The sequence below is a fragment of the Ornithodoros turicata genome, chromosome 5 (genome assembly GCF_037126465.1).
Source record: "Ornithodoros turicata isolate Travis chromosome 5, ASM3712646v1, whole genome shotgun sequence".
Taxonomy (NCBI): Eukaryota; Metazoa; Arthropoda; class Arachnida; order Ixodida; family Argasidae; genus Ornithodoros; species Ornithodoros turicata.
Window position 1 is genome coordinate 45389169 of NC_088205.1, and position 17948 is coordinate 45407116.

Sequence of the window (17948 nt, forward strand, 5' to 3'; positions counted from 1 at the left end):
AAAAAAAAAAAAAAAGTCTCACCTTAGTGCTTTTTTAAAGGGGCACTAAAATGCAGAAAAATTCTCTTTGTGGTATGACATATCCTGTTGCCTTGGCAGTACTGCAAGAGGAATGGTGTTCATCTATTGTGCCATTTTTAATCAAAATGTGAAGAAAAGTGCCAATTCGGAAGTTCTTGCCTTCCTCCAGAGCAGTGAAAAATGTCAAGGGTACATCACCCCCAGCACACTCAATTGTCGAAGGAAATATATTGTGGGAATGTCCCCTTCCTGCATTTCTTTGTTCGATTAACACCGCACAAGGGGAAATCCGATGTGGCGTCAATGCGTAGTGGTAGTACACCTCACCAGGACACATATTCTGTAGTCGTGGCAGCCAGAGCTACTACCCTGATTCGAGCAGAGCACTACAAATCAGATTGCAGATGTGTGCACACAATAAGCCAGAGCAGTGTTAGAACTGTTATACAGTCAGACTTCTTTAGAGCGAATGCCTTTTTAATAAAAATACCGCTACAACGAATTTTTCTTCGCGGTCCCGTCTGAACCCCATAGGTCATGGCGGACAACCTCTTTGACGAAGTGGCCTTTACTTGTGGAATTTCTTTCGCGGTACCCCCAGGGGACCACAAAATATTTTAAACTCTTTTTAAAGGAGTTTGGCTGTAGTAATAGTGCTTGTGTGTGATGTGTAAAGTCCATTTCTTGTGTTGTGTGTTCTACAATGCTGTTCCAAAACACAACTGCTGACAAAACACGGTTTCAAGTGGAACAAGTGTTATAAATACAGGCGTCATCATCATCGGCAGATGGGATATTTCGTCATTCTGATATATCCATTTACCATTTTCATGTGACACTCCTCGTTCCACACACCTCACAGTCGGCGCATTGCAAAATAGCGCATACTATTTGTACTTCTTCCTCCACTGCAGTACAAATGTATTCGGGCTAATGAGCACTGAGTACAGAATATACCTGCTTCCAGTAGCCTATCAGACCCACAAACACCAACTCCTTTAGTGCCCCTGTAAATGTACCTTCATTGCATGGAAATGTAGGGAGGAAAGGAAACATTGCAGCATGACACCAGCAGTTTTGCCCCATTAACCATGTCACTGGTAGAAGTGCAAGGGTGCAGGCGAGCTGGTACATTGTAAAACGACGACAAAACCGGAGACACGGAACAGAAAAAAGACAACATGACACGTTCTCAAACACAGCAACCCATTTAATGACAGCCTACACTCCCAATAACCTCCTGATGGGTGGAAAGGGGGAAACAGAGGGAACACTAACACAATTGCCTTGTGACTTAATCTCTTTGTACTCAGCTAGGAGTCGCCCAAACGGGTCACGCACCTTTTTCAATACACTGGTCTCTTGGAAAAGCGGGAAACAATTGTGACATTCTTTCAAGTGTTCGACCAATTCTGAATTTCCTGAAAGCTTTTATGCTCTAAGAGCCTAATGTTTAAGCATCTACCAGACTGTCCTACGTAGCAAAAACCACATGCAAAAGGAATATGTATAATACACAACGCCTACGGCGCACTCAACAAACCGGGTCTTGTGAGAAATACGGCAGACTGACTTATCAGAATGAAAGGGCGTTAGAGAGCTTAAACGTGCAGCATTTGGAAAAACAACTTGAACATTGAACCTCTTTGCAGTGGCTAGGCTGTTATGAGACACAGCATGAAAATATGGAATGCAAACTCGTGCAGAAGGCTGCTCAGAACGACAAGGTTTTACATCACCTATGCCCAGAAAACACTCTAGTAACTTTGACTGCAACAAAGCTGGACCAAACCCTGCTTTTTGTTAAGCGGTAAACCTGATGGCGAAGACTGCAGAGCTTGGAAAACAAGAGCGCCATTCGTTGAAATAACTAAGATGTCATCTATATAACGCGTAACAAGACAAGGAACAGAGCCCACAGAACTCAAGAATTGGTGTGCAGCACTATCAAGAACATTGAGGTAGATTTCAGATAAGATCGGAGCTACAGTGAACCAATACAAACCCCCTTAGACTGTACAAAGAGAGATTCATTATAAGAAACAGTGGTAGAACTGAGATACAATTCCAAAACCCGAAGAAACTCACTCAGTGACATGCCGGCAGCGGACTGAAATGATACAAGTCCTTTATGTCAAGAGAAACAATTTCACATTTACTACCATGAAACCTGGACAACTGGGGAATTAGCTCATCTGAATTCTTTAGGGACAAACAGTTGGGAAGACGAAGGGAGGTCAAGGAATCCTTCAGAAAACAAGGAACCAGTTTATGCCACGAACCTGTTTCACTGACAACAACTCTGAATGGCATGTCCACCTTATGGTCTTTCAGGAGAAATTTGACAGCCAACGCACAACACTTTGAATCTCTAATTTTCTTTGCCAGGGGGATCTCCGCTTGGGTAAAGATTTCTGTAATTTTCCGTTTCAACGATTTCAAATTGCAAGAGAAGGGTTTGAACAACCTGTTAAGGGCATCCTCCGCCTTCATTTCGTACAGCGGCCGTGGCAACACAGCAAAGCGGCCAGATATGTCACACTCAACAAGGGCCAAAGCCATGTTTTTTAGTTCACGCTTTACAGTACCTAGAACATTGGACAGTTGTTTGCAATCCCCAGACGACATAGCCGAAGAGGGTAGGCGCCCCACACATTGTTCAACAAATGCCATTTTCGCAGAGGGTTCGTGTATCCTAGAGGCTACAGTCTGAACAGTGGAAGCCACCTCGAGTTTAGACGGCTTAATTGGAACACAGAACTTGGAGGTTTTCGAGAGAGCAGACGAAACTTGGAGTGAGAGCAACACATTGGATAATTCAGAAAACCACCGTCATTCGCGCTGTACACAGCTTCACAGCTTCTGTTCCGTGTCTCCGGTTTTATCGTCGTTTTAACCATGTCACACTCAACGTTGTCCACAATACATGAGTGTACACAATCAAATGAGCATTTGTTCTGTGCTGGGATTGCCCAGACAAGGCAATGCAGAATGCTCTTAAAGGAGCATGGAGAGGAAATTTGAATGGCTGAAAACCGTTTTTAATTTGTCAATCAGTGTGTAGAAATCATTCTCTTAAAATATTTCGGCTGAACAATGTTTTGTTACAGCGCAATTCGATTTATAAAATCGCTTCCGTGGCGGGAGGCTTGCGCGCTCCAGCCACAAGCCACTCCCCATTGACTCTGACGTCAAACGTTAAAAGTGCTCGCGTTCGCTACAGAAAATTCGTCTGCTTCGGACACAGCATGCTCCTTGTTGACAGCGACACATTATGTTCTGTTGGTTTGAGGCATAAAACAGAGGTGCAAACGAACAATAAAACATTACGCTCATAATGGTAACGCGATTGTGTGTCTTATAGTCATTGTTTTTGTTTATTATATACGTCTCCAACTAACGAAAAGTGCCAGCGTCTCACATGAGGCAATACGCAGGGTGGCGGTTCGTGCTGTTCGCGAAGCGATGCAACATAACGCGGCTCACCTCGCATTCGTTCCTGGAAAACCAGATGAACAAAGTGCGTTCTTCCTGTTTGCAACTTATTGAACTAGTTCAACGATCACAACTTCCACTCGCACTGCACCTGCACGTCCCCATTCCCTTTTGGAGGAGTGCTGACCTCAATCCACACGCGAGTTCCCGATTTCGTTGCACTGCGTGTCTTCGCCGTGCAACCGAAAAGAATCGAAGAAAGCTCGCTGGCGGCAGACTGATCAGACGACCAATGTTTCCGACGCCATGTTCTGTAAAAAAAAGAAAAGAAAAAAGAAAGGCAGCCGTTTCTGATGCGCATGCGTCTCTCGGCAGAACAACGAGCGCGAAAGGAGCCCGCCGTCACCTTGACAATAACTGTCCGTGTCAGATCGCAGCCGAGGTCACTTGCGAGCCCAAGGAGTGGACGCAACGTACAACGTAACATCGTGACGGAGGTGCCCGTCATTTCTCACGTGTCTTCCACAAGAGTAGGAGAGAGCTCCCCGCACTCGTTAGAATCAATCGACTGCTGCGCGCGATATTTTTCTGCTACGCTCATATTTCTTGCGTGAAAGGTTATTTAGTGATCGGACATTCCATCACGATCAAAAACTGATTTTTTTTTTCTCGGTCTTAGACTGCTCCTTTAAAGTTGTTGCTCCAAAAAGCCTTGTTGCTGTAAAAATAATCATAATAAATGATTAGGTAATTGGGTATGCAGATATGGAAATATTTTGATATGAGCTCACTTTTGCGAGGCTAGCTCCATCTGGGGACAAACACAACACAGAGACTTTTTCGTGAATTACTCGTTTGCAGTAGCATGGTACGCGGTAACATTGCATATCGTTCAAATGTAACGACACCCACAGACTCCAGGAAAAAGCCAGACATGGTTAACCAAAATTTCGGTGCACTATGTTGCTTTAATTTGCAGTACACCGTGGGCCTCAAGCGTTATCAAGGGGATAAGATATGTTACAGAATAGCAAGAAAACATTCAGTTTCCGAGGACAAGTTAATAGTGACAGAGGTCATCATGGATACTAACAGAAGTGATTTGCTTTCAGTTCGGGTTTCCCTGGTAGCCAGCCTGTGTCCATGGACATAGAGAACCTGGACCTGCTGAGACAGAAGCCCTATAAAGTGAGCTGGAAAGCTGATGGCACCAGGTAGCTTCTCTTCTACCACAGGAGAACAGCTATTGAGCTGTGGTGATCTGCAGGTACATGATGCTGATAGATGGGGAAGGAGAGGTTTACTTTGTGGACCGAGACAACTGCGTCTTTCAAGTAGCTGGCCTTATCTTTCCTAGGAGGAAGGATCCAATGGGCCACATTCAAGACACTCTTGTGGATGGGGCATGTATCATTCATTCTTAGTTCTTCTCTTTTCATCTCACCACAATTTTCATATACAGTGCTAGAGTATCACACGCATAACAATTCATATTTGCCGCATCAATTTACCCATAGAAACAATTGGCTTTTTCCTTGCTGGACATGATTCGTTGATGTGCACCTTCAGTAAGAGGGCCTGAACATGAGGCTAAGTTCTCATTGTACCTCATTTGCGAAAAGAAGACAGGTTTCGAGCATGCGGACACTCCTTCTTGCCAGCTGCATGAGCACTAGTAGTTCAGCATTAAGGGCTCTTTATACTTAGAGCCTCAAGTTTTTGGGAAATATTGTTTTCTAAATTCGGGGGTAACAATCAGGTAAATAAACATACGCTCTAAATGGGTGGGAAAACATCCAGTATGCTAAATTTGGGGAGGAATCGGGCTCAGTTACTGAAACTAACTTATACTGGTTTGGTACAAACGGTGATGTAGCTGCATTTGTTGCCAAACAAGTTTGTGAGGGCAATTTGCCGGGTAAAAATCGGATTGCACCCTAAAGAGGCAACGTTTAAGTCATGGAAGAATCGGGTTAAACCCTAAAACTTCAGGCTCTACTTAGACTCCGGCATAACGTCGACGAGCAAGGGCGCACAACACGGTTGAGTGTTCAAACTCGAGCAGCAGAGAATGTGCAACGTCATTCAGCATGCTCTGACAGCGGTGTGCGTATTTCACGATGGCGCTGCGTGACAGCATTCGCCATCATATGCGGAAGAAGTAAGGTAAATACAGTCGGCGATGTGCAGGTTGGCATAGAATTTACTATGGCCATGCACGTGTGCAAGGATGCAGTTTCTCAGTTACGCTGGTTGAGGACGAAGTATAATTATAAACAGCACATGAAAGCCAGCACAGCGTGCCGTAAGCGCCTGATTGCGCGGAGCGACGCTGCACAAGCGATGCTCTCTGCCATTGGAGTTTTAAACAGCTCTTTCGGATGTCTAGGAGCATTCTTTCTGTGGATACAGGGTGCAACAGTTGCAGGTGATATTAGACAAGTGTGGTATGGGCAACATGAAGATTTGCCTATGCACGCTGTTCATATTTTAGTAGTGGCATTGCACATAATTTCCATGAAGCTGTGCAGAACTGTTTTCACAGTGCTGTGTTCTTCTGTCCAAGATGGGATACAGTAAAGTCACACAGTTTTGCTTCATGCTTTTTGAGGTTAGCTGATTTCCTACATAATACAATATTTTCTATGTTTCTATGAAAACTGTGTCATCAAGGCTTCATCACACTTCAGTTGTGCAGTCTTGTCTTACCATATACAGTCAACCCTCGATTTATGAACACCCTCGGTTCCCCGAACAATCGTTTATAAATCGAGGGATTCATAAATCGAAAATGCAGTTAACTGAGTACTATAGAGCAAATAGAACAGTATTTCCGAGTTGGGATTGTGTTTATAATGCCATATACCGGTAGGTTGGTACCCCGGTAGGTACCCCCACGTGGAGGACCTTCTTGGAAAGAAGCGCGCTTCGCTTCAAAATGTGTCGACATGGATTAATGATGCGTGGAGAAGCCTTCCCCAGACAATGGTTCAGAACGCTTTTAAAAAATGCGGTACATGTATCTCAAACGCGCTTGACGGGACGGAGGACGATTGTCTGTGGACTGTGAGGCAGCGACAAAGAAACTTCTGACGATAGCGATGCTGAATAAACGCTTGTTCATTGTTTGTTTCAATGTTTGACAGGGGTGCATTTTCAACTTTTTTTGCGGCTAAGTCGTAAAAATCACCTGCGCGTTAGATTCGGGGGCGCGTTAGAATCCGGAAAATACGGTACGTATTGTATAATTTTGCTTTTGACCATGCCTTCTGCTGTATCAATCTCACAAAGAACAAACGTTAGCGCATTCACACTCTGTTTATTATGCAATACTAAATTGTTTAATTTTGCTTTGAGCCATGCCTTCCGCTGTGTCAATCTTGGAAAGAAGAGATGTCACCACATTCGCACTGGACTGGTCTCGGATTTCCTCCGGGATTTTTAACCTCCGTTGATTAATCTCCGGGTGATAGCGACCACCTTATTCATCAACAGAGGTCAGGAACACTTGGTCGCACCTTGTGCGACCCCGGAAAACCCGTTTGTTGTTCGGATTTCGAGGGGTTAAGAACCGAGGGTGCAATACCTGGAAAAGGTTTTGTTCGTTCAGGTGTCATTCATAAGACCACGGAATTATCCCTTTGAAGGTTTCTGTTTACCTCGGAACGATCCGTTCATAAATTAAGGGCAAAAATGCTAGGCAACTCCTAGTTGGTTCCCAGAAATTCTGTTCATTATTCGAATATCGAGGTTCATAAAACGAGGGAAAAATGAATGGAAAAAGTTTGGTTCCCAGTGCTCGTGTTCATAAAACGAGGGAATTCATAAATCGAAGGTTCATAAATCGAGGGTTGATTGTAATTTTTTCACAGTTTCTTGAATAATATTGTAGTAACAGTGATGTGTAGTGTGTAGAGTGTTCAAATCTAGTGAATAGAATTGTAAAAAAAAAAAAATTCAGCGGAAAAAGAAATTCAGCTATGAGTTCAAAGTCACTGAGTAAAGACTTGAAGTATACCACCTGACACAGTATGTGTTCTTGCAGGAAATGATCATTGACAAGGCCGATGGTCAAGATGTCCCTCGGTATCTAATTTACGACATCATAAGGTTTGAAGTAAGTATTGTCACCCTGGTACTGCATCAAGCTGTAAGAATTTGAGGCATTTCTATATGTGAAGCAGGTTCCTTTTTGCAAAATTTTGGATGTGATATGTAAGATCACCTTGACCTTACTTTTCTTAGTTGAGTTATGTATAATGAAGGTAATTAGATACCTTTCCATTCGTTCTATATTGCCCATGAGCAGCTTGCAGCCAGGCCTTTCTGTTTGAATGTCACTCAATGTTTGTCATATCCCCTACTTACCTAACGCGAATGCGAATAGAATACGAATACAGTAAAAGCTCATTAGTTCGGCCCCCGTTAATTCAGAATTCGCTGCTCCTCGTGGCGTTCGGACTGCACATGGCCATGCTTGCTCGCGCAAAAAGAGGAAAATATGAGGCGGAAGACCTTGCGATGAAATTGGAAATCCTCAGATCCCTGAAGGACGGGCTCTCTCGGCAAGAAGTAATGCGGAAGTTCGGAATTACGCGGAGCACACTGGGGACTTACATCAAAAAAGAGGCGCAGATCCTCCAAGCTTATGAAACTGAAAAGTTTCAAGGAAGGAGGAAGAGGTTCCGCACCGCTGCTCATTCACAAGTTGAGGACGCACTTCTTAAGTGGATAACCAACGCCCGTGATGCAAAACTACCGCTCACTCGACCTCTGATATGTGCCCAAGCCGAAAAAGCCGCGAAGGAGTCCGCTGGAGGAGCCGAAGGAGCCTAGCCGCCCTCGAAGACGACTTCTACGGCGACCCCAATGGGGCCTGTGCTGAGGAACTGCTTGCGGGCGTCCGGAAACTCGTTATTCGCGTGCAGACATCTGGGAAACTGGCAACTATTGACCAGTTTTTTCCAGAAATAAACCTGTATGAGTGCAGCGCATGTAAAAAATATAAAAATCAGCGTTTTTGGGCGTAAATTCGTTATTTCGGAAACCCTGATAATTCAGATTTTTTTTTGCGGTCCCTTGAAATCCGAATTAGCGAGATTTTACTGTATCTGCAAAATTATCCTTCGAATATCGAATATCATGTCATAGGATAAAGGCTTCTAAGAGTAACAAATAAGCCCAGAAAACAAGCATGGTTACAGTTGTGCTCTGCTGATCCTTAGAAAATGTCCCAAATGCTATTAAGGAACATGTATTGCTTAGCATAGGGCACACGCCAATCCATACATGCTTGCCTGCATGCCATACATGCCATGCATGCCCCTCACTTTCTTTTTTCAATAAACAAATCCCCCCCCCCCCCCCCTATGCATACCTATAAGCACATGTACAGTAAAATTATTTTTACAGTGAAACAATGTGCTGTTCTCATGAGGCAAGCTGAAAACCGTAAAAACAACTTGCACAAAAACATCGTTCATGAATAGAGAACACCTGTGTTGGCATTGTAAGTGCTGGTGAAACAGACAGAATGGAAGTAAAGGGCAATGACACGTTCAGAATGTGGGATGGTATAGTGATGAGCACATCTCAGAAGGAAAATGGAGGTGGCAAGTGCTTTCTTCTTGCACTGACAATGCCTTCCACATTTGTCGTGTAGGCGAGAAACTGCACGTTTCTACTGTGCTCCCACGCGTGAGACCATCGTTTCCTGACGGTAACGCATAGTTTGGAACAGCCTCAATCATTAGCGCAGTAAAACTGCGATCATCGACGATGTTGTATCGCTGTGCTCATCACGTGTGATTGTTTCTGCGATATTTCCTGTTCAGCGCTTCTTTCATTTCACGGCCATCATCTGCGCGCGCCCCTTGAAACTTAGTGACACAGACGCTGACGCGAGCAAAATCGCTCCATGCGCGTCAGGCTTAGGCGCGGCGGCCGTAATACGTACATACGGAGCAATGTGGGACTGCTAGGACAAGCCTGTTACGCATTCCCATAGGTAATAACACATAATATAATAGGTAGACGAATATAGTCTTGTGAGGCAACACTTGGCATCTCAGCTAAAATAAAAGAAAATTACAAGATATAAAACAAGACGGGTCAAGGCTACTACTATCGATTGATACATGCTGTCAATATTACTAAATGCACCTTATCTTCGGTACACAAAACACAGTTATGATAAAACAACACAAGGAAATCCAAGCCAAGCAGAGAAATCCAAAAAATAATTGGTGAACTCGAAGACAACCATGCTGCAGGGTTTTACATGCACGCAAGGAAATACAGTAACTTTTCTCTTGAACAGAAAATAGTTATCGATTTGGCGTATATCAAATGGCAATCTATTCCACAAGTCCTGGCCGGTGTAACACAGTGCCTGTATTCCATAGTTTGTGTGTGGTGAGTATAGACGGAAATACATATTGAAAATCCTGTCGTACCAGAAATGGGGAAACAAAATTAGTAAGGGTTACAATATGTGTAGGGCCCCCAGTTTTCGGGTTTTATTTTTTGTGAAAATCGGGGGGTAAATATCGGGTTGAATATCAGAACCTGCCAAACAGGGTAAAATCGGATGATATACTGAGAAATGATGTATTTTCGGGTGAAAAAAAAAAGGTACTTTTATGTGTTGAAATTAATTAATTAATAATTGGGGGTTTACGTCGCGAGACAACTGAGATCATGAGCGATGCCACAGCGGTTTTGCTGTGGAGTGTTGAAATTAAGTGAAAGAATATTTATTAAGAGACTGGTAGATAATTCACTGTATAACCACTAAGGCTTGCACTGACCCCTGTGTATAAAAAGAATAAGTTGCATGTTCAGTAAAGCATCATCCATCGATGAGCGTTGAGAGCATGCTCGCGCTCGCGTTGGTATGCCTCGTATATCGTTGGCTGTTGCTGCATCCTCTTTACTACTCCACATACTTTGCTGATACAAGACTCCCTACAATATTTGAAAGTTGGCTTCACCTAACACTTCCGTGTATTGCGTGCAAGCCCACTTCAAGAAATGCCGAGCGTTGCTTAATTCTTTGTGTCTTCGCTGTTTAGCGTGATTTTTCCTGATTCCTTTGCTATTTTTGGTAACAGCACAAGAAAGGGTCTCCAGAAAGGGTGACAAGAAAGGGTCTCGTCGATGTCCACGGAAAGCACTAACAGTACAAAATTCAAACACTGAAGTTTTCAACTTACTTATTGACACAAGCTTTCATGTAGCAGACTACATTTCTTCGGGTGTGAAAAACACAGGGCATTTTTGGTACGAAACCAGGGTATTACTTTGGTTGGCATTGCCATTCTGCAAGGCGGCTTCACCTCATTATTGAAACGGATTTTGAGGGACAAGGGAAGCTGTCATGGTCCCATTAATCTAACTTATCACTAAACTAACCAAGTTGATGATGTCTTAGGTTAGTTTAGTGAAGTTAGGTTAGACTAATAGGGCCATGGCCCCTTCGATAATGAAGTTGGGAGTGCGAGGCAAGCTGCCACAGCCGCACTAATCTAACCTAATATATCACTAAATAAAGTGTATGATGTCATAGGTTGAAGATGGCTCTCCCGTTACAAATAAATGAATCGAAAAGTTCCGCTAAATCTACAAACGTACAACACTAAGCATTCGTTGAAGTGGGCTTGACCGCAATACACGGAAATGTTAGGTGAAGCCAACTTTCAAATGGTGACGCCTACCAAAGGAACATCTTTTAACGCTAGAAATCGGACCTGCATGCAAGCGTCCACAAATCCAAACCCGACGTGTTTTGTTTACTTCACCAGCAAGACGCGGCGCGGTCGGGAGCAGGTCGGGAGCAGTCGCGCGATTGCCGTAGTTCACGCGTGTGCAGATCAAGTCCTTGGTTTCCAATTTCGCAAGCCCGGTTTACGGGTTTAATCGGGTTAAACCCGAACTATCTTGATGTAAATCGGGGGGGTAAAAACGGGCTTTATCGGGTTTTACCCGAAAACTGAGGGCCCTAAATATGTGGCAGATGAGCAGTACAGATTAATCTATATGTCAATGAACTAACTTTGTATTTGACTATAATGTGTATATATGTCCATAACGGAGAGGAGCGAGAAAGCAAAAGTGATGGAATCAGCTTGTGGAATTTTAAGTATTGTTCGGAATGCTCATTTTTGCAACAGCAACATTGGGTTTAATGTTCAAGCATACATAAGACCGTACACTTCAGCTGCGTAAATGAGGTGCGAGTGAACTAAGGTGTGATGAACTTTCAACATGGTTGGAACAGGAAGGAGCCTGATTTTTGACAAGGCATATAGTCTTGTAGTCATTTTATTTTTCAGGTACTGAACATGCCTATGCTAGTTTAAGTGCTCATCTAGGATTACTCCCAGAAACTTAATATCTGCTACTGTAGAAAGAATGTGCGATGAGAATGCGACAGTGAATGTATCTAACTTAAGTTTCTTCTGTGGCGGATAAAAAACAGTGTAATTTATCTTTGTGAAGTACGACATTTGCTTTTAAGAATAGGTCCTTGGGCGTTGCACCTTCCAAAAATATGTTTTTCATCTAGGAATTTTGGGAGATCATCGATAAAAACGAGAAAAAGAAATGACCCTAGTATCAATCTCTGTGGAACGCCCAATCCGATTGAGGTGAAATTTGATCTGCTGTCATTAATATGTACGAATTGCTGCCGGCCGTTTAAATAGGTGGTAAGCAGCTGGAGTGGTTTGCCTCTAATACCATATTTATGTACTTTTAGTAGAAGTAAGTCATGCCTAATGAGATCAGATGCCTTGGTCAGATCTGCAAATATTCCCATAGTTAACTTCCTTGAGTCCATATTAAGTTTGATCTTTTCCACTACGTTACTCAGCGCCAATAGTACCGTGGATCGATTATTTCTAAAACCAACTTGGGAGTCAGTGAATAAATGCTTAGACTCAAAGTATTGTGTAAGTCACTTTATGTGGCGGTAATTACCAGGAAATGACTTGTTTCTCTTTTTGTAAACTGGGATAATTTTTGCTATTATCAGTTCTGCCGGAAAATTCCCCCCTAAAAACATTGGATTTGCTAGATCCGCCAAAGGTCCTCAGATATAGTGCTTAAATTTCTTGACGAAAAGGACGGATATGTTGTCATACCCCGTAGATTTTTAAAATTCGGATTAGGGATAATATGTTCAATTTCCAAATGGTTGGTAGGGGCAAGTGAAAAAGTGTTTGGCTGTGATTCTACGACTGGGCGTAACTCAGTAGGGGTTAGGAATTCCACATGGTTCTCGGATGTTCACAAAGTAGGCATTAAATATATTACCAATTAATTTTTTGTCTTCTTGTACTACGCCTTCATAATCTACTATGGAGGTTGCTTGAGTAAGTTTAGTTGGATGATTTAGGACAGAATTAATGACATTCCATATTTTCCCCTGGTCCATGCCACTGCATCTCAATCTTTGCATGTAATACTGCTCCTTTGCAGAATTCAGTAAACAACATAGAGTATTTCTGTACCTTTTGTAGTCGTAATGTAATTCCTTATTGTTGGGATCATGTTGGTGTTTTGCATACAAATTATTTTTGTGCTTAATAGTAGGGGTGTGCGAATCCGAATATTTTAAGTCGAATCGAATCGAATGGGGGGAAAAATTCCGAATACCGAATCGAATATCGAATATTCGTGCAAAATTTACAATATGTGACTGTCGCACTAAAAGTTTCCATTTTGTGGCCCGTGGCTTTAATGTAATCTTTCTGGCATTAACTGTCACAAGAGAGACATGCAATTCTTCTGTTTAAAGCCCGTACTCTTCAATTTCACATCAGAGTGCTTCCTGCTTTTCAGGTGAGCCTGTATTTACTGGAGTACTGCAGTTCATTTCAAAATGTTATGTCATGCCGTAGCATGTTATACGGATGAGGCTGTAATTGTTTCAGACAACCACAGGCCATTTGTGAAACAAACGAATTGGCATCCTGCCTCAGCTTTGCCATGAACACCCTTTAGTTTCTGTGCTCTCACCCGAGGAAGTTGCACAGCTGAAATTTTAGACATAAAGGACATCTTTTAAACACTCTTCTTGTTTGTGGGCTGTAGTCATTACTCAAGAGTCCTAACTTTTTAAAGGCAACCTCACAAAGATCAAATTAAAGTCCCCTGTCGGCACCGCTAAACTGTATGTGGGAGGGGCGCCATCCCTTTCACAGACGATGTCTACAAAACTAAGTTTGGATAACGTTATCTTAAACTAAACACCGTCCGGCCTGTGTTGGCCCTGCAGCAAGAGCAGTTTCATAAAGCAGGCTTCACCTCACGCACGGAAGCATCAGGTGAAGCCCACTTTCGAGTTGTGTCGTTGATATTCGTGGAATAGTCGAATATTCGAAAAATCGAATATTGGATATTCGATTCGCGAATCGAATCGTTCGAGCGTTTGATATTCGATTCGAATGCGTGAACTCGAATATTCGCACACCCCTACTTAATAGATTTCAAAAGACCTGATGTTATCCGCGGCTTTTTCACAGAACTGCGTCGGCTCACTGTTATCCTCCTAGTAGCACTTGAAATTATAGTGCTGAGTTTGGACATAAAGCAGATAAATTTTTGTTGTATATCCTTGCAGCTCTTGAAGTGCCATTCATGCACTGAAAAGTGTAATTCGGCAACAGTAAAGTGAACATACTCCTTGGTAAACCTAGAATTTGGTTCTACTCCAGTGTAGATTGTGACCTATAATGCCACAAGGTACTGCACCTGAGATCATATCTTCCCTGTTTAAATTTCTAACTATATGGTCCAAAAGAGTAGCAGAACAATTTAAGCCATAGCGTGTGGGGACATCAATGGATTGATCAAACCCATAGTTATTGCAGATATTGCAATAACTTGTACTACCAAGGTCATCACTGAGTGTATTGATATTCAAATCGTATAATATTATTAATTTATATTTATTTATTGAAAGATAGTGCAGCATTTTCTCAAACTCCTCTGGGAATTTTGCGGTTACGATATACTACACCAGTGATAATGGGATGTCTGGAAAAGGCACTAGATCACTAGAAATCAGTGATGCAGACTAGGGGATTTCCACAAATATACTCTCACACAGAGAAGCATTAATTCTTATGTCTGGACGTACTGAATAAGAAACATCGTCACGCATATACAATGCCACTCCTCCATGGCTGCTGCTGTGGAGTAGAGTCACTTCACTTTGACCATGTTCCCTAAGTGCTCTATGCAGTGATGGAACTGCTGCGCCATTTGCGCCAAACAGTGCCAAAATGCAGATCCTGCTACATGCTGCTACTCACGTGTGTTTTTCTGACTTATTGCGCCATGTTTGCTCCAAAAGGGGTTGCCGGACGTGCAGTGAAAGTAAAAACGAAATTTGTACGGTTGCTCTCTTAATTGTGGTAACACTTCTGCAAAGAATCGTTCCATGGCATGAGATGAGACCAGGTTCCATCAGCTCCCCATAGAGCCCATAGTTTGAGATAATTCACACAACACTGGGCACATGACCAACAAAAATAGAATGTTATGTGTACCAGTCAGGCAATCAGGAGCCTTCCTGTTTAGCTCGCCTTTTGGACGTTCCTCGGCTGCGATCGACTTCTACTGATTTTCATGCCTGGCACCCAGTTATTCGATATTCTCAAATAACTAAAGCATCCTTTGGCTAATACAGACATTTATTTGATACATCGTATTCATTCAAAGATCTGACATGTGCTCACCGCGCATACAAAGACTGCTGCGTTGCGCTTAGTGACACATAACAAATTTCGAACTTGCAAAGCGATACACACTGTCTAATTCCTAATAGCAAACGAGTCTCCTGAGTGTGTACAATTTCGCGTGTATAATTTCACGATTTCACGTGTGTGGTCCTGTCTTCGTTGTCACCGTATTCTAAATGTGATGGCGCTTGAATGTATTCCTCACGCTCTAACTCTTTCGATCCTTGAATCTATTAGAAACTGTAGTGAATTATCCTTCTAGCTGCATGTTCAAGCGTTTCATATAAAATTTAGTGCTTTGTCCTAGTAGTGCTTTGTCCAACTGAATGATGGATTGTGTGTTTGGAACATTTTCTATGTAGTTGCATGAAAGCACATGAGCCTAGTGCTTTATGCAATCTTATGCCAACAACTTTGTGATGCAGAACAGTGCTTACACCATATGCAAGGAAATTAGGAGCCAGTATACTCTGCTCCTGGATTGTAAAAACTGCTACAAAACTGGATTTTTCCTGCTCCTTGTCGGTTCCATCACTGTTTATGTAAGCACTGCTCGGACATCACAACACACACTTTTTGGCATTGCAAGTCATTGGAACAATTATACATGGATGCTACTTAAACAGTATGATGAACATTTTTATGGGCAAGCCTGAAGTCTCGGCTATCAGCAGATAACCATCAACCTGAATAAACAACAAACTATGCGAAGCTCATTTAACGTGGGTTTGTGTGGTGCTTGTGACTATAAATCGCAAGGAATGCATGTTTGACCAATATGTGCACCTCTAACTACAGGTCGTGTGCTGGACAAAAAAAAAAAAAGAGTACCGTATTTACTCGAAACTAACGCGCACTTCTTTTAGACTTTTTTTTTGTGAAAATAAGGGGTGCGCGTTAGAATCGGGGACGACCGCACGAGACAGCGCAGCACTTGCACTTTGGTCGCGTTCACATGGTGAAAAGCGAAAGCACGTGCCTTGTGGTTCTCTCGAAGATAGCAATCTCGGTTCACAGTTTTCTGCGTTCGTCGCCTGGCAAAAAGCAAGACCACGCCTCCCGAAGTTCTCCCGAAGATAGCGATCTACGTTCCCTGTTTTCTGCGAAGATAGCGATCGAAACCTGCTCTTCTGCCTCCTTTTTACAATCGGTTAAGATGGAGCAAGGGTGGGCCCACTACGAGGCCGCGTTGAAGCGGGAAGTCATTGATGTTACCGAACAAAACGGGAATCATGGCGACAAGAGCTCTTTCAAGAAACGTTGCATTACGAAAGCGCTTAACGACACGGAGGATGACATGCCATCATGCAAAGTGAGCGGTGACTCTCACGTTGACTGCGTGTAATAAATAGGTACTTTTCTCGCTGTTATCTACCTTATCCCTTGTGTTTACAGCGTATTTTTGCACCCTCGAGGATAATGTACGTTAGATTCGGAGGCGCGTTACAATCGGGGGCGTGTTAGATTCGAGTAAATACGGTAACCCCCGAACATCCGATTGTATCAATAGCACTTGATTTCACCTTGAATTTCAGATTTCAAAATAGCACTCAATTCCTCCCCCCCCCTCCGAATCTGGAAAAGACATTTATTTCAATTGAGCAATTGGATCATGGATATCGATGTTTCAAGTGAAGGTCCTAAGAAATTAGAGCAAGAACATCGTTCATTTTCATCATTTTAATGTACTGGTTCTCTATAAAATTTTCTATTAGGGATATAAATGGTTCTTCTTTTTCTTTGTAAATGGTGTGGCAGTGAATGAAACTGAAACAGTTAGCAAAAGACAATCCTATGAGTCCTTGTGCAACTGGAGAGGGGTGAGAGAGAAAGTGGACTAACGGTGGGGATCAATATATTTTCGACGCTGAGAAGTGAACAAATCTGATGAGTGGTGAACTGTGCAAACAATATACATAACATGCCTTCTCTGACAATGCATGTAGTACACTTTCTACTTCATACCATGTTACTATTATTAAAATAATTTTCTAGGCTATTAGAACAGTTATTAAGATTCGAGGTGTGCACGTTCTCAGAGGAAGAAGGCCCACATAAACAGTATTTCACCTAATACGTATGTGAAGGGATCATATTAAAAAAACGTACTTGTCTGATATTTATGAGATCAACGCTATATATCTCGGAGGAGATTTCACCATGAGTTCCAGAACTTTTATCAATTCTAAGTCTCAAGAAATAGAGTTTTCCGAAATTTGCCAAGTCAGCCCCACGTTGTTTTCCCAGAAACAGCCCATGTCAGATTTGCCCCATTCTGTTGCAAAATATACATTGCCTGCTACAATGGTAATAGTAGGGAGTTGGGGGGGGGGGAGTGAAAACCGCCATTTCGTGGCACGCAGATTGTCGACCAGGCTCGGCTCTCCATCAAGTTAATGCAACATGCGGTGGAAGAAACCGGTGACCCGCTTCTTCCTGTTTCCTTCTCTATCGTGTTTCAGATAACTTTGTACCCATGCTGCATGTATCATCAGAAACATGGTAAAGGAAAAGTGAAGGACCAAGTCCATGGCCCCCTCGCACCACTTCTTTTGGAGATCTGAGCGGGACCGACAATTCGCGCATCACGAAATGACATTTTCGAATTTTCTGGTTTTCTGTTTTTTTTTTTTTTTTTTTTCAGCTATTACCAGGTGTAGTAGGGAATGTATTTTGCAGTAGAATGGGACTAAATGTAACATGTGCTCTTTGTTTCTGGCAAAAAGACGTGGGCTTGACTCAGCA

The 17948-nt window shown here is 42.7% G+C and overlaps 1 protein-coding gene across 3 annotated transcripts in view; it reads left to right on the plus strand.

Moving 5' to 3' along the window:
- LOC135394424 (mRNA-capping enzyme-like) overlaps nucleotides 1–17948 on the plus strand; it is a 146288-nt gene that overhangs the window by 63605 nt on the left and 64735 nt on the right. For all 3 annotated transcript variants that reach the window (XM_064625160.1, XM_064625159.1, XM_064625158.1), the window contains 3 exons: nucleotides 4569–4670; nucleotides 4724–4859; nucleotides 7502–7573. In XM_064625160.1, coding sequence (XP_064481230.1) covers nucleotides 4569–4670; nucleotides 4724–4859; nucleotides 7502–7573 — 310 coding nt within the window. The remainder of the gene's footprint in view (nucleotides 1–4568; nucleotides 4671–4723; nucleotides 4860–7501; nucleotides 7574–17948) is intronic.